Source organism: Zosterops lateralis (genome assembly GCF_965231275.1).
Source record: "Zosterops lateralis genome assembly, chromosome: 1".
Classification (NCBI taxonomy): domain Eukaryota; kingdom Metazoa; phylum Chordata; class Aves; order Passeriformes; family Zosteropidae; genus Zosterops; species Zosterops lateralis.
Genome location: NC_139762.1, coordinates 26,347,389 through 26,365,076, shown reverse-complemented (window position 1 = coordinate 26,365,076; position 17,688 = coordinate 26,347,389). Strand labels below are relative to the sequence as shown.

At 41.4% G+C, this 17,688-nt stretch overlaps 1 protein-coding gene across 1 annotated transcript; it reads left to right on the top strand.

The window, feature by feature from the left end:
* The first annotated feature begins 8,379 nt into the window (after nucleotides 1-8,379).
* On the top strand, nucleotides 8,380-16,338 carry SEM1 (SEM1 26S proteasome subunit). Its single transcript, XM_083865395.1, has 3 exons — nucleotides 8,380-8,515; nucleotides 12,259-12,352; nucleotides 14,241-16,338. The coding sequence occupies exons 1-3, from the start codon at nucleotides 8,440-8,442 to the stop codon at nucleotides 14,281-14,283; spliced, it is 213 nt and encodes a 70-aa protein (XP_083721521.1). The 5' UTR covers nucleotides 8,380-8,439; the 3' UTR covers nucleotides 14,284-16,338.
* The last annotated feature ends 1,350 nt before the right edge of the window (nucleotides 16,339-17,688 follow it).

Here is a 17,688-nt window from a genome sequence, read left to right as displayed (position 1 = left end):
GAGAGTACTGTTTCCTAATGCACTCCTTCACATGACAATCAGTTTAGATCTTTTACTTTCTTTCTCACTCAACCTCAATAACCATGTACTCAAATCTAACTTTTTTGCTGTAATATACTGCTGTAGGTGATCCTACCCATTTTTAATTTGCTTTGTATGTTAGAATAATAATTACCACCACTGTACTATCATATTAGCCTGCTTAATTGTATAGTTTACCTGTGTAATAAGTACTATACAAGTACTTTAACTTACATGTGTGTATACAATGTAGACAAAAGGATTTTATATTTATGTTCTCAATAAAATCATTGGTTTTGTAGATTCGTTTTACATATGCTCACTCTGATGAGTTTTTTGTTTTCCTCTGATGCTGTTTTTGTAAGAATTCCAAGTGTCACTGACGCTACTGTATTTGTGATGGGGCTAAGAATGACAGTTACAAAAGATTTATGTGTTCTGGAAAGTAGTATAGGACAATGAGATTTTATTTTCTAGGGTTTTCTTTAGAATATAATTCAGAATAAGTTCCTATCGAACAGAGACAAAAAGAACTATCAGTTTTTCACAGTTGTATATACAGTGGCCCAGAGTTGGATGGGCCAACTGCTGTACTCATGAGAGCTGATTGAATGAGCCGAATTAAGATAGGACTTGCCCAAATTGCTCCTTGTGGCTTTGATTTGACACACAGCATCGACTTCACTTGGTAATATAAGATAAAAAGAAGACTAAGATAAGAAAGGTTTCAAGAGTGTCCTCATTTAAAAAGAAATTAATTGGCACCTCTGCTAGTGGCACAGTGTTTCTTCATTCATGTCTGTGGAAAAGCACTAGATGACGCATCAAAACCTCTATGCTTGCTGAAGAAGACATGACAAGTTAATGGGAACTCTGAGGAAGAAGGTATCCTCTGTTTTGCAGGATGGATGAGGAGGAGCTTTAGGGCTTTATGGGTTTCTCCATGCCATGGGCACCACTGTCTGCTATTCCAGCTGGGGTGCCTTGCTGCCCCCCTACCTGGGCTGCAGCTGGCAGCACGGGAGCAGGGGAGCCCAGCATGGTGGTCCCGCTCATGCGTTGCACTGGCCCTGCACTGCTGGCCCATGTTGAACCTCTGGGAGCTACATCCAGGGCTTCAGGATTAAAACATGCCTTAGACACCTGACCTTCATTGACTGTGTAAGTCTGTGTGATAAAATACACCCATCTTGTTTTCCTGACCTGTTTGTGATGAAAGCGTGTCTGCAAGTGTAGGAAGTAAACCAACTGCACAGCACTTCTCACAGGCCATGGATGAGCCACACTGGGGCACAGGGGCAGTAAGAAGTGAGGAGAGCAGAGGGCAAGAAGTGGATTGCAGGGGCGGAAACCAACACATCTGGACCCCGATTGCCCATCACCTCACTGAAAGGACTGGGCGGGAGGGAAAGTGGGAACCAGCAGTGAAAACAAAGGGAGTTATGGTGAGAAAGGAGGGAGGAAAGGCGTTTGGCTCAAGGAGAGACTGAAGAAAGGTAAGGAAAGGTAATTCCCTGAGTGTTTGTTCAATTGCATATGTTTTCTTTTTTCCCCTCAGTACACAAATCAGTAATTAAAAGGCTGTGTTAATTCGCAGTAAATTAAATTAAATTCCCTGCATTGAGGCTGTGCTGCCTGTGACAGCAGCAGAACAGCTGAATGACAGCCAGGGCTGGCGACAAGCAGGCCCCAAGAGGTTGGGAAGGCAGTGAGTACACTCTTGCCCGCCAGTACAGCAAAGCCAACACCAGCATCATGCTCTGAGTGACACACACTGCTAGTGCCAGCTCCCACCAGATACACTTGAGAAGCTCCCAGGGGGATTGCTGAGCTGTTAAGTGAGCTAAACAGATACATTTAGGGCTAAAAATGCCCTGGAAGAGTTTTGCCAGAGAAATGTGGCCAACAAGAATGTTCTTACTTGAACTTCTAAGAGATTATTTCCGTCTCCTGACTTTTCATACGTAATTATAGGCAAGTACTCCTAACGTAGTCAGAGATGTGATAGGTCACTTCAAATTACATTTCAGGGCTGATATTTCAACCTAGGTGCTCTGAATCTCCACCTTGAACAGCCCATTTATGTCTTTTCTGAACTGGAAGTACAGAGGGGCTGTCTGAGGAGGTCCCCTAAGGTGAGGTTGGCCTCAAGTTCAGTGGCACAACTTTTGCTCTTGAAATAGTCCAGGTATTAGTAATCCCACAATTTGCCAGGATTGCTAATGAATAGCCCTGCTTACCTATCTGAACATCAGAAATAATGCTTAATAATTATTCCCAGGCTACAATATTTGATTTTATTTGGTTGAATTTCATCCTGGCCCCACTGTAGACATGTAAAGGTAGAAGCATATTTGAGGTGGAAAAAAAAGGCCTATTCTGTTCACCTAATTCCTAAAGGACACACTAACCTATCCAATGACTATCTCCTGTTGAGACTACCACAGTGTACTATTCTCAGGACAGCCATGGCAGAATAACTGAAGTCAGTTGTGCAGTAACATGAAAAAGACACTTGAGCACAAAACACAGGTATTTCAATATATGATAGGAATCCAGTCACTTAAGCACAGGCAACTGATGCTGTTTTGGAAATCCTGGGGTATTTTGCCCTATCTCCAGCTGCAGTTGGGAAGGGCCAACATCTCCCAGGTTACATCAGGTGGCTCTGTGTTTTAGGGCATCCCAACTGACCTTAAAAATGTTTGTTTAGGCAACTGAATTCTACTTTGACAATCATGGTACTTGCATGAAAATTCAAGTAATGGTGAAAGGTACCTAGTGATTAATTATGTTGTGGTTACCCCTTTTATGTTCAAAACATCCTTATAATTTGCATTGAGGTTCTGCAATAAACATTCTGCTGATACAGCTACATGGAATATACAGTTACCCCAGGGCTATCTGGCTTTGTAAAATCTGGTCCTGGGTGTATCTGGTACTCTTCCAGGGTGTAGAGTTGAGAGGTTAGAAATCAAGTGGCCAGAAAATGAAAAGGGAACAATATTTAGGAAGCTTCCTGCACCCTATACAGAGGAAGAGCGAAAGGAAAATAATGGTGAAGATTTGTAATGATGGACTGAGAGGAAAAGAAAGATGATACCAGAAATGGTAAACAAAGGCAGGAAATTGCCTGCTGGTGGTGTTAGTTCTTGATTAGGAGCCCGTTAAGTTTTGGCTAGAGGGCTAAACCCAAGGAGACATTTTGTCAGCCCCAATGTGGAGAGAAAACAGAAAGACAATAGAACAATTAGACAGAGGAAGAGAGCAGAAGTGAACAAACATATTGCCCCTATTACAATGACACACAGCTAGAGCTTTGCAGCAATACTGTCCAGCTGCCTTTAGACTGAGTGAAAATGAGAAAATAAATCAAACCCTCTTCTGACTGTCAAGGGCAAAGAGAGAACTGTTTCTATTTCAGCCACTGGTAACCCGATAGCTTGCCACAGCATATTTCACATAAGGAAGTCTGTAAAGCAACATCTAAGTGTTCCTTGTGATTAATATTCCTTATGATCTGCAGCCACCTAATCGCATCCTGACCCCAGTGAGGGTCAGCTCTGAGAACGGATGGGCTGTGGGAGCAGGGTGGGCTACCAGGAGGTGCTGGTGAATGATGGAGCATATGGGGAGAAAAAGAGGACCTCTGCAGACATGAATAAATAAATAGTGGCAAGCCAAAGGCATTGACCTCAGGAATAATGCCATGGGTCCAGAGCTGTGCAGAGCTATTGAAAGAAGCAGGGCAATCCATTCCTCACTTCCAGATGCACTGAATGTAGGATATGCTTTTTTTTTCTTCAATTTAATCCAAAAAAACTACAGCATGAAATGCAGCACTATCCAGAGACACAGAACACTATCTCTGAAGGGATTCCTGGGATGCATTAATCAGTGCTTGGACTGCTCAATTCCCTGCAGGACAGATATTCTGCACTGCACAGTAATTCACACATTCTGAATGATAACAATGCTAATAAGCTTTCCTGTTTTTTGGTGTTTTTTTTTTTTCTTTTTTTTTTCCCCTAGGAATTAGGTGCATTCCTAGATATTTAACAGCCTGAACCAGAAGACAGTCCCTCTCCCACCCAGATAAGCTTTGCAGGCACCACTGATCTGAGATAGATGTGTCTGGGCTGGTGAGCCATTAGAGATTGGTCTATGCCCAGATTTCACATGATATTGATCCACGGCTGGATCAAACACATACAATGACAATTTTCTTCACAGGACAGGGTTTTTCTAAATAGGCACTGTATGGTAGCCTGGAACCATGCAGATCTCCAAAACAACAGTTTACTCAAAATATCTAAAATGCTTAATATGGCTCTGAGATTTTTTTTCAACAGGACACCTTTGACTGCTTAGAAGCAAATTAATTTCCAATCTGTTCTATTGTCTTTTCCTAATCTTATCCTCAAAATATGCTTTCAGATATTAAAGCATCCAAATCAAAGAAAATGGGCCCAGGCATTGAAATTACTAATAGTCCATCTAAAAAAAAAAATCTGAAAATTTTAATGAGTGTACTACACACACTTTTTGTTTCACCTTGAAGGGAAAAAAGGCTTTAATTCTGAAAAAAGGATTTATTTCCATTTTTCATTTATGCAAATTACACTCTAAATAAATAAATTTACATAATCCACCTCTCTGCTAGACAACTTGCAGCAACATTTGCCGAGAGAAAGACAGGCTTTTCTGATACTAATGCATAAAACATGCTGAATAAAAAAATTAAAACAAATCATATTGTGTAAATAGCTCATGTGCAACTCTGGAAAGAATAACAGAGATGCTGATGAATTACCCAGGACTGTCTCGTTCAATTATTTCTAACATACTACCAGTTAAGGATATATTTAAGTAAAGGTTTTAATAGAGATAGTTATATCCCAAACCACTGAAATTTATAGGAATTTTTTCCCTTTAATTTTCATGCAACAGGCATATAAATCTTTCTGCTGAAGCACCCAATACTGTCAGGCTGTTGGTCTTGGAAAACCAACTTATTTAGCATGTAACCATTGTGCTTTGCAGGGCCTGCAGCTCCAAGAAAGCAGATCTCTTATACTGTTTTGGGAATGTAGGGATTGTGCTTCCTAATTTGATCAAAACCTAATCCCTGATCTGTGTGTCCTATGTCCATGTGAAATACATGGACTTCATGACTGTAAAGGTTGCTGCCAGTCTTGGGACTGCCACAGGGTAAGGTTTAAGCAAAAATCACTGGCAGTATGCTCTTTAGAGGTCTCCATGGCCTTTCCCCACTCTGACTGCATTGGGTAGATACTGAAATGCAACTCTTATTCTTTATGGTCCGTTCAGAAACTATTGAACTCTGACCATACTTGGAGCTTGGAAACCCTCCTGCAAAATTTCCACATTGAAAAAAATGTTCTGTTCTGGACAGTTGAATCCTTACGCTATTTTTTCCTAAAGAAGTAAAACTATTGCGTGGGGCTGGGTCCCCACAAAGGCTTGAGTATTATAAACTGCATCACCACATTTTTACATGCTGTGATGCTCTGTGGAATTTGAAGATATCTTTCCTCAGTGCAGAACTGTGAGTTTCTCACATGCTTCCTGGAGGCAGTGAAATGTGGGATATATAAAATCTACAGACAGGAAACTACATAAGAAGGCCAGGAAGAAACCTTATAAAATAGATTTAATCCTGTGCCTCTGCTAAGAAATCCCAGCCACAAGATTAGCACTAAAAACAGCGTTTTCTAACAGCTACCTGCAGGAGAGTAAGATCTTTCTATTTGCTCAGTAGAGTCTGGTTGTTAGGAACATGCACCTCGGATATGGTATATACCCATACCCATCCACCACCTGCCAGGAGATGCTGCTTGGTAGGCTATTTGCTGTTGCAGACTGAGTTGTTAACTTGTCAAATCTGCTCCATCATGAGTGAAAATAGCTGAATATACTTTGGAGGAGTTTGATCACAAAACAACCAGCAAACAGCTGTTGTTTGTGACACTTGGCATTCACACCAGGTCAAATCCAACTTGGACACAGTGGAAATCTGAAGGTTAGCATTGTTGCTTTGCTCTCAGGGAATTTATTCCTGCAAGGTCTAGCAGGCTGGTTTGGAGAATGCTTCTCAGATCAGGTCTTTCAGGCAACAGAGGATGGGCACACCTTGATGAGAGAAACACAACATGGGAGATACCTGTGTCCTTGGAGACCCCACTAGCAAAGAGTTCAAGGGTTTGGGGAGTTACAGTGAGGTCTGCATTCATGCATTCATCTCCTAAAAAGGCTGGACAAGCTAGTGAAATTCCAGGCTTACAAAACCTTGGGTATTGGATTTAAACAAACAGATTTAGTTTTTATTTTTAAATTCATTATTTTAAAGCACTCTTACAAGTAAAATATGTAAAACAAGAGCCAAGCTCCTTATTTAATGACAGAACTCCAGAAACCACAAATTTAAAAGAACCATCAAAAAATCTGAGATTTCTATAAAAAGGAGGAGAATTTGACATTACAGATTTTTTTGGCAATACAAGATTAAATTTGGCTAACTGGTGATACAGGAATACTCAGCTCCATAGATGGGAAATGCATAGGAGGCCTCAAATCCAAGACTGATTCTGGTCAGACTCTACATCAGTAAGACACTACTTCAGGAATCCTTGATTTTCCTTGTTTCACTGTGCAGTGGCTGACCGTATTCCCTTGGGAAGTACAGATTCTTCTTTTTATGGGCACTCCAGAGCTTCCTAACCAGCAGCTTGGCAGAGAAGGAAGAGAAAGAAGGGGCAGAAAGGACTCTTGCATCTTTTCTCTACAGAAGATATATAAGGAAACTCTATGAAACAAGTTCAGGTTGCTTCCTGCTTCAGGGATGCTTGAAGCTACTTGTCCATAGGAGTTTCCAAGTTACATTCTCTTTTGGATAATCTAGGTGTAACTGAGTATCTTGTTATTCTCTGGTGTTATCCAGACTTCACAGTTCAGTCCAGTTCTAGATTAGGCAAAAACTAGAGGGTTTGAATATGAGCCTTAGTAACGGAATGATCATGGATCATTGCAAGCTTTTGACATGACAGACTCCTATGCACTTTATGACTTTATCTTGTATTCTCTTAGAGCAATATATCTGTAATTCCAAAATGCAAGGATTGCTGAAAATCCCAGCCAAATTACATCTAGATTTCACATACTGATTTATTAAACCAGAGTTTTCATAATTTCACAGTCATCACTGTCAGTCAGTCCTGTCACAAAAAAAACTAAAACGTGACTGCTTGATTAGACCTTTCACCTGGCAGAAGGGCTCATTTCCCACCTCGCCTTACCTGTGGCTGCATGCCAGAACACGCTTCTGCTGGGTTGGAACTCAATGATATATGAATTCCCACATCAGTGTTTCCCTGACTTTAAATCCAGGACACAGTATAACCCAGCTGTGCAAGTCATTGCCTTCTGAATCAGCTTCTCACAGAGCAAGGGAAAAAAATCCCAGCTCCTCCACCAAATTGGCAGTATTGTTGTAAGGGATTGCAGGGAGAAAAGCCACCGGTGCTGCCATGCACACAAACTTGTTCAGGCTAGTAGGTGCTGAACTTTGCCTTTGTTGAAATCATCAACAGAATCTAGATTTAAGTGAAATGAATACATTTTGAAATAATAAAAACGCATAGCATTTCTACTTTTCACATAACAAACTAAACCCTTGGTGAATAGTTTAGCCAAACCCTCTCTTTCAAGCTGCTTGCTTGTTTCTCTGATGTGATGGACAAGGAATTTAGAAGAGAGCAAATTAGTTATAAGTTTTCACAGAATCACAGAATCAATTAGGTTAGAAAAGACCTCTGGGACCATCGAGTCCAACCGACGGCCAAACACCACCTCGTGAACCAGGCCACGGCAGGGAGTGCAGGCCAGGCCTCCCCTGGACACCTCCATGGAAGAGAGTCCAATCCAGCCTCTGATCACTCTTTCTGTGAATGAATTCCTCGTGATGGCCAACTGAAACTTCCCCTGGCGATCTGAAACACTACATTCACAAGCCACAAGGGAAAAAAAATCTTAACACCACGACTTGGAGATTAAGGACAGAAGGCTGATACTCAATAGGTTTTGCCTGCATATAAACCAATAATGAAAGAATGTAGAGAACAGTCGCGCCCGGTAGCGGCAGCGGCCTGTGCGGTTTGGTCTGACATTGCAGGGAAGAGCCGGTTCCCCCCACAGCCCCGCAGCCACCAGGGCCGTGTCCCGCTGGTCCCGGGCCCGGCACGGCCGTGCGGGCCCAGAGCGGCGGGCGGGGCGGCAGCGGCAGCGGCCGGGGGGCGCAGCGCGCAGGCGCGGGCGGAGCGGGCCCGGCAGGGCGCAGGCGCGGCGGCGGCCGCGGGATCCCGGCAGGCGCGAGGCGGCGGGGCGCGGTGCGGGCCCAGCATGTCGGAGAAGAAGCAGCCGGTGGACCTGGGGCTCCTGGAGGAGGACGACGAGTTTGAGGAGTTCCCGGCTGAAGGTGTCGGGCGGGGGCGGCACGGGACGGGATGGGACGCCAGGATGCGACAGGCCGCGGCCTGCAGGCGGGGCCGCCGCGGCCTGGGCCGGCCGGGGCGGGCGGAGCGGCGGCGGGGCTGGGGCGCCCTGTGTGCCCCGTGTGCCGGTCCTGTGTGCCGGCCCTGCCCGCCCGTCCCCGCCGCTCCGCCGCCGCTCCTGTGCTGCCGCTCCGCAGGGCCCGGCTGAGCTCCGCGGAGCCTTTCCCCGGTGCCCCGCGCGTCCCTGCCCAGCCCCGGCCCGGGCAGCGGCTGCAGCGCCGTCAGAGCCGCGGTGGAGCGCGGGGATGGGGCCCGGGCCCGGCTCCCGGCCGCGGTCACGGCGCTGGGCACACCGCGCATGAAGTGCTGTGTCATTGTGCGAGAGGGCTGGAAACGGCTGCGGGAGAAATGTACTGGTTTTTGGCACTGGAGATGAGAATCGCGAGGGAGAGGAGGGATGAGGGCTGGAAACTGAGCGTAAGGTGGAAAAATGTGTGAAGATGGAATACTGCGCTCTGTAGTTACTCTGAGTCTCTTTACTATTGAAGCTCAGATATGTATATGCTGGTTTGCTTTTCATAGGTACAGATATGCTTAATGAGGAAGTTAAATTCAATAAAACCACTCGGTGTCCCTTGACAGAGATAGTCTCGAAACATCCCTGTTAGGGCATGTTTGCTTTTTATGTCCTTGATTCTGGGATTGTCTCAAGTTGTGGATCATGAGAAATGATATATATCATGATGAATGTAATGTCAGGATTTTTTTTTTCTCTAATGTCTTTATTGCATATGGTTTTTCTGTGGCCTTACAAGCCTTAGGTGTTCTGAACCCTTTAGTACTCCTAAAATTAATATTTTGCATGTGCTGATAGAGAAAGTTCATGACATAGTTGGGGTATTAGCTAAAGTAAACTTACAAGACCATACTTTCTTTTTCATAAGTGTTCCCTAAAAATCTATGGTAAGGGATGAAAAAAAGAGTTTTTCTTATTTAATGTAAATTAAGTATTCACAATAGGGGAAGTCTCTGAAGCTTGGGGACCTTGGATTGGGCAGAGCCCTGACTTGCTCTTACAGAAGGTGAAATTGATTTTGCTGGACTCTGGCTGTAATGCCGAAGCAAAGTGCTGTGCAGGCTTTCTGGGTGGAACAGAGACTTATTGAAAAGGTGACCATCATCAGGCTTCTAGATGATCTTTCTTGCAGAAAATAGGAAATATTTTTGGACCCTCTAAAGGGGTCCATTTGGGCCGTCAGGTGAGGTCATAGTTTTGAGAGGTTGAGTGTTCAGACCACTTTCGTCTGCTATCTCCAGTACTTAGGAAAGAACTGTGATAACTGGGCTCAAACCCATTCCAAATTGTTGTTCTTTCAAATTAAAGTACCAGTTTCTGGCAATGGAAGAACTTTGTGTTCTATTACCCAGTTTTTATCCAAAGGAAATTAGATAATGCAAATCTATGGTAAGGGATGAAAACACAGACTTTTGGGGTTTATTCCAACCTAAAAAATTACTTAATTTATGAAATCAAGTTATGTATCAAAACCAGACGTGCCCAATTTTTATAGGATACTTTGAAGTATACATAAGTATACTATAGTAGATGAAAATACATTTAAATGAGTCACTCAAAATCTTTTGTACAATGCATTTCAGAATATAAAAATGTTAAGTGATAGAGCAGGGGATAAAGAACCCTAAAATCCTAAAAATTCTTTTTGTTTCCCAAGTGCAAAATAAACCAATCAGTGATCAGCACATAAAAATACATTTTTAAGGAGTTCAGCCATGACAAAGTTATAATTTTGGTGTATATTAGTAATACTTAATGGTAATGGACTCTACAGCGATCTTAAGACTTTCAGTCCCAGACAATGCTCTGCCTTTTTTTATTTTTGTTTAGTCACAGGCATATACTGTAGCAGGGAGTAATAACTGTATTATACAATTGTGAGCTAGTAGTTTAAATATACAGATGCTGCAGAATCTTGTCCTACGAAGATGAGAATGTAATTTAGGCTTTACTTTCACTCTCCTCCTCACCCCAGCAAGGTGACATGGGCCTTTCTCCCTCCTCTTCACTCAGTGTGATTTAGAGCATCTTTCTGCAGTCTGCCCTGCTGATCTTCTGTGGCCGAAGCTGCTGTTTGTTGTGCTGGATATGAGTTCCTGGGAGATTTTTTTTCAAGTTTGTAGTTCTGTCTGAGCTACTTGGATGTTTGTAGAAAGAAAGCTTCGACTTTGTTAATTTTAAGTTGAGCTTTGTTTTTTCTCTCTTTGAAATCCAGGTAATCAGTAGAGTTTTTTATTTGACAGAAAAATTCAATGGAATATAAATTTGCAAGGGCAAAGCTTATTGCAGGTAGTTCTAAAGGATAAGCCCTTCCCTTTGAGCAACTAGCAATACAGCTAAATCCAAATAATGCATTTTCATGTCCAGCATTTTTTCTTCACCTTTTCTTCTCAGTTTTTTTCTTTTGCTCTCATAGCACAATTTCTGCGCTCCTTCATCTTTTCCCATTATATGATTTATTTGAGTAGGGAAATCTAATTGTAATGCCTTCCACACGTGTGTCTTTAATCAGTGACAAATGGATTTTCCTGTCCTGGTGAATCTCAAATATTAATTTTGTTGCCTGTCAGTGTTACAAAAAGGAGGAGAAAATGCAAAGACCAGGCTGCATTCTTAGAAACTTAGCTGTTCACAGTGAATTAGTTTTTCATGTTTTACCCCAGTGATTTTCTCCCCTTCTGCCCCCATATCCTTATCAGTGTTTGTTGTTGCTTTAGGCCTTAGTCTGTGCGTGGGCAGCAGATGGCTTACTAGAATGGAAGGGGAGAACAGTAGTATCTCTTTAAATACACTAATAGACTTGGAGAAATAAAAAGTTGCAAGTATCAAAATTAGGGGGCTTCTTTTTTAATAACATTTGAAAAACTTTCGGTAGGAATAAACCAAGAAACAAAAAAAATCAAGTAAGCCAACTTATGTTTTCATAGTGATTCTGAGCCTTTTGTTTTCATTATTTTTCTAAACTATTTAGTTTGATTTTTTTTTAATAAGGAAACATTAAGTGTGTGATCAGTAATTTGTCAAGGGTGGTGTGCCAGAATACTTTATTATAGGAAAAATATAAATATGGTTAGTAAATGGACATAAAGTGTTTCCCTACAAAGGCAAGATGGCTTCTGCTGCTTTGGGAACCTAGAAATAGCTGATTAGAGGGGTCAAGTGCTGTTTGCAGATGCTTGTCTCAATTTGCCTTTGCTTCTGCATTACAGATAGTTTTTTGTGCTTTGTCCATAGGCTGACTGCATCTGATTTGAGGGGACAGAGAATATGTCTGTGTTTTGGCAAAAACATCTGATACGTATTTACTTTTTTAATCTGAAAAAGTGGTTTAAATACAAATCTGGAAGGATGATGCTACAGTTTATCCATAAGTATGCAAAATATCTCTTAGGAATATTTAATCTTACAAGCCATGATGTGTGTGTAATGATTTTTTTCACCAAGTTTCATTTTTTGTTGTAATTACAGAAATTGTGAGATGTGTTTTATATTTTTCTATCTCATAAACACGTGAATGTGACCCAGACTTCTCTGTTAAGTTTATCAGAATTTATCAGAATGCCTTTCCCTGTGGCTGAGCTAATCGGTCGGTAGGACAGGGTACCAAAGCAGTGCAGCACACGATATTTAGACCTGCCTTTCTGTCTATAGATTGGACTGGTTTAGATGAAGATGAAGATGCACATGTCTGGGAAGACAACTGGGATGATGACAACGTAGAAGATGATTTCTCCAATCAGTTAAGGTAATTTTATTTAAGCTTACTGTTCTAGAAGACAGGTAAAAATGCTTAAAATGGAGTTGATTAGTTAATATCTGGAAGTTTGAAATCTGATTACTTTAAAAAAATAAAGATCTGAAATGGAAATAAATGAAAGCTCTACTTTTTTGCGTTTCTATTTAAAGCCTTTTAGAGCCAGACTTAGGGATTACAAGACTCTGAAGTACTGATCAGCATTTCATCTTTTAATAATTCTACTGAAATGTGCCTTAGGACATTGTGGTGACAGAATTTTGCTCTGTTACACAAACAATGCAAAGATCACGGAAAGTTGAGATACAGTTGACACTTTGTCAATTTAACATGAGTGGATCCTTTTCTAATGACTCTTCTATGTGTATGTGAAAGTTGTGAATTGTACTGCCAGGATTAATGGCAAAGCATCTGAGATTATCCCTTTGTGCTGTGTGGTGTGCAAAGTATGCTACAGTTTTATGTCTGTACTTTAAAACAGCACTGCTGTTCTTTGTCCAAATGGGCAAATTTTCTGGAGATTAGTGATCTGTATTAATGTTAAGGTTCTATCCTATGTGATGAACATACTGTTTATGAGCAACAACAGCAAAGTAATTGTTAATTACATGCTTTAAAAAAGTGATAGTGATTTGTGTACCTCTAAGCCAGTTGCTTAATCCTCTTTGTCACTTGTAGTTTCCGTAATCCTTTATTGACGCATAATTATAACTTAAATTGTTTCAAGCATTCAGAACAAAGCCAGATTTTATAATTAATCCCTCAGTATGTTGCATGAGGAGCAAACTGTCTGTAATACAGCCTGCTTAAACAGTTCCTGGGTTGTCCTTGTACTCCAGGGAGAGCAATTCTTTTTGTGTTTTGTGCATAAAAAATTGTTGCTATAGTTATTTCATATATAATAGGAAAATATAATATAGTTCAAAGGCAGTTAAATGGTAATATTGGAAAACATGTAATGAAACAGACTTTCAGAAAATAAGTAATTCTTGATAGACATAGTTGGTCTAGATAAACTTTCTGTAAATGGCCTTAGATGCAGCCTGTGGTATTGGTGACTGTATAGTGGTTTGCAGTGCTCCCTGGTTGTAGCATGTTTCCTTCATCTCTAGAAACCAAATGCTGCAATCCTCCACTTTAAAAATCCTACTACTAAATGTGCAAACTAATCCAAAATATTTTTAGAGATTTGTACTTTTGTATCTAGATACACATATGCTAAGACCAGGGGATAAAACAGGATGCATCCTGGCTGGTGTGTTCAGAGGCAAGTGAGAAGCAAAGTGGTGGCAAGGCAGGAGTGATAACAATTGTAGTTCCTGACTTGCTGTCCTGGCCACAACTAAGGACAACAAAACAATTATTTCCCTCAGAATTGTTCACTGCAAGGTGTATTGAACCAAGACATAAATAAAAATTCCATACTGCACTAAAAAATAGCTTCCAATTGTTTTGGAAGCACATGAATTTAAGTCAAATAGAATAGCGAGCTTGCTTGAGTTAAGGAAATCTTGAGAATAATGTATAAGATTCTTGAGAATATGTATAAGATAATATTTTGATTATTCTAATGAGCTTAGATATGTTACAGGCACATAGGTGCTGCTTTGTGCCATATGGTGGGTCAGAGGGCAGTAGCTGTGATTAAAACAAGTACCCGAATTTTTCACTGAGAAGTCACTTACAGTGATCTAAGATGAAAAACTGGAGTTCAAAAACTACAGAGTAAGTAAGGTTAAGGTTATCGGTATGGATCAAAAAGCAGTATGACATTGCTACTTAAAATTGTGTATTGTGTAGTATACTTAATTTTTAAAAAAATCAATCATCCAACAGTATTGTATATGTGTTTTAATATATCTGTCTCTTTTCTATACAGAGCTGAATTAGAAAAACATGGATACAAGATGGAAACATCATAGTTTTTGCAGAATATGGAGTGGTTTAACACTGAACTGTGGATAGACTTTATTGAGAAAAGAAGGAAAGATGGAAAATGAGAAGACACACTTAGTTCATTATCTGCTTGGATTTATTATTGTTTTATATAAAAAATAAAGTTTTTAATCTTAGCCTAGTCATACATTCAGCCTCTACTCACCTGATACCTTGTATTTTGGGTCTGAAATGTCTTGTGTGGCAGAATTCAGACCTGCCTGGAAGGGCACTAATGGTCTGTCAGTGGCTGATGCTCTTGCACCAGCTGCTGTCACGGGGAGCCAAACAGGTGTAACCAGAAGGAAGACTACTGAAGGTGGCTGTCACAGGAAATAAAATATTTGTGTATTCCAATTAAAATGCAGCAGAGATAGAAAGCAGGGAGTGATAAAGTTTGTTTTGCCTCTGCATTTTATTTCATAATGACTTGGGGTATTTTCTTAGTCATTTCATGTGAATGCTGGTTTAATAAAACAGACTTCAAAATGTCTTGCAACAGCAGAATTAAACTCTCCAATCTGCTCCTGTCATTTCTCAGGACTGATAAAGAGGAGACTTCTCTGGAGGTGAAAGTTCTGTTCTTGCACTTTTTAAAGCCTAGGAATCTCTGCTGAAATTGCCTCCAATTTGCCAGTTACAGCAGTTCATCTGTATCACACAAACATGCCTGCTGAGAACGGAAATCAAACTTCCAGCTCATTTCATGGAGGCCAACAAAGATTTGCTAGGAAGATATCACAGTAGTGCCTGGATTCAATTACTGTCTGAGCTAGAAAACAGAAAGTGGAAATTACCACACCTATTACCACTTCCATGAACACTCCCCAAAGGAGCTGTTAAAGCTGGTATATGCAAAGACAGGGAGATGGCAGTCATGGCTCCAAATTAAATTAGAGTTTTTTGATAAAGGGGCAACTTGAGTTACATACTCATGGAATTTGAATGACCTACTTGCTTTTTAGCCGTTCACATAGAGACTTAATTGTTACTTGAAGTTAGCTTTCAGAATAAAGGTATGATTGATGGACATGCAGTTACTTAACCTTGTTAACTGACTATCTTATGTTATAATGACATTGATTAATCCAAAATAAGAGAGAATTTCCCCTCTGCCAAATTATTAGGTGGTGCTATTTTAATGGAGGAGACAAGATTCACTGCCACCCTTACTGCTTCCTGAAGCTATGTAAAGACCAAGAACTTCATTGCCATCTGAATGGTTCTGCAAAACTAAAAGTTTCAGATGGTGTTGGATGTTGCCAGTTTGTCCAGTTCTGTGCTGCTTCAGAAAAGAAAGGGACAGCTTTCCAAGTAGGCTTGCCCTAGTCATTTAAGTTGTTCATATTGAGATGTGTGGCTCATGCAGACCACTTCAGTAGAATACAAGTCCTGGAGTTCATATTTTGACACATAACAAATGTAAAGTGTGTGTATTGAGTGGCAAATAATGATACAAACATCCTCAGGTTAGTGTTGGGAGTTTAGGAAAAAAGTATGTTGAGTACAGTTCTGGGACTGCTGGTGTTATTAACACAGCAGTACTGGGAAGTTGAGTAACACAACTGACCAAAAAAAGATGACAAAATAATTATGGAGATGTCTGGTGCAATCTGGATAGGGACAGCTGCTTTCTATTAGAGGACTCTGGAAACTTGACTAAAGCAGCCTTGTCCCATTGATTACAAGCAGCGGGAGAAAGCTATGGAGATGGAAAAGCATTTTTGCTTCAAAAAGGCTGTTTTTGCTGAGGCTCAGTTGTATTAGTATCTTTATCTTTCCTTCTTTTTCACAAAAGCAGAATTGGAGTGGAAGCCTTGGCTGAGGTAGTGGCTCTGTGCTCTCGCAGTATTACCCTTCAGCTGCTGGGTTGTGATATGAAACCCCTAGCTGGAAATAAAGGAGAGCAATCTGCTTTGAAGGTCAGTTTGTGATACGGTTTTATAATGCTGTCTGCTTAAGAAAATGTATTGCAAAGGAATAAATAAAAGTGCTAGGAGAATGCAAAGTGCTACTAGAAGGTAGCTTACTGCAAAATCAAACATTTCATGGGTGCTGATGGCCTATATAATTACTACCAGGGGTTTTTACCACTAAATTTTCCCCATTCAAGTTTATTGTGTGGTCACATGGTTCTTTTTATGCTTTCTAGTTTAAATATGACTTGGGAACCTTTCTACTTCTGGTTTCTTTCCAAAAAAATTTAAACTTCTCTGGTTCTGAGAAAAGCTAGGCTTTCTGCCCATTTTGGTTCACTTTTGACAGCTTTTGTGTTCAAGAAGGAAGTTGAGGTGGTTGGCCAGGATGTCACAGTATAATTCAGCCTCATGTACCTGCTATTCACCTTTAAAAGGAGCTAATATTCCTGTGTGCTTGTAGACTGGAGTTTTTAAAATTAGCCTTGCTGGGAGAGGTTTTCTTTGGAGGTCCCTCCTGGAGATGTAGTGATCCCTGTTAGCTGAGGAATGCACAAAGTGTGGGAGACAGGATTACTTTGGGCTTGTGAGGGAGGACCCACTGAGAGAAGACAAAGATTTCGGAAGGATGATCTGCAGCCTGTCAAGGGTGGGAATGTGTTGAAGAGAGGGAGGTTTGGCAAAGATCTGAGCAGAGGAGAGGCTGGGCTTTCTAGTTAAGAAAGTAGGACAGCACGTGGAGGTGTGTGTGGCCATGGCTGGGTGTGGGCTGCTGGGTAGTCTCTGTTCCCTGTTGCAGGAAGATTTAGGTTGATGTCCCGTGTTTGGGGACCTGTCCTCCTCACTAGCCCATCCCTCAGCCAAGCTGTGGAACTCTTGGCCAGTATCCTTACTCTGAGCCATGCTGGGGTATGTGGCCGCATTACAACTCTACATGAGGAAGGAGGGGGTGTTTTGCAGTGCGGGGAGGGTTGACTCACTGTGACCTAGATGCTGAGGATGTCTCAAGGCAAAGCCCTGTTCAGCTAATTTGGAAGAAAGCTCTGGAACATTCCTGATTGCCAGTGTTTGGCACTCATGCTTTGCCTTGATCCTTAAGAAACGGTAACACACCTAAGAAGAAATGCAAAGTCACAGATAAGCACACAAAATAGTGAGCACTCCAAAGTTAGGCTGTTTGGAAGGCCTTAAATTCAGCTCTTTTGTTTCAGAATAGCCTTTGCTGTTTCCTTCCCTGTGCCTGCCTCCCTCTGCTAGCTTATGCAACAGCACCTACAGCTTCCCCAGGTATTCTCTGCTGCTGGGTCACAGTGTGTCCTGTTCCCCTCCTGCTGCACCATGTCCACGTGGTGCTGTGTAGAATGAGTCAATGTGGGTCTCCATAACACGGCAGTCCAGCTGTTCTGCAATTGCTCAAATACATTTTCCACTGTCCCTGGGAGAGGAGAAGTGTTTTCCCCTCTTTGAAGTGTATGA

Excerpts from the sequence above, each read along its gene's own strand:
- SEM1 (XM_083865395.1), top strand. The coding sequence starts at position 8,440 with ATGTCGGAGAAGAAGCAGCCGGTGGACCTGGGGCTCCTGGAGGAGGAC. Across the intron at positions 8,516-12,258 it reads TGAGGAGTTCCCGGCTGAAG|ATTGGACTGGTTTAGATGAA; the intron begins GTGTCGGGCGGG and ends TTCTGTCTATAG. Across the intron at positions 12,353-14,240 it reads GATTTCTCCAATCAGTTAAG|AGCTGAATTAGAAAAACATG; the intron begins GTAATTTTATTT and ends TTTTCTATACAG.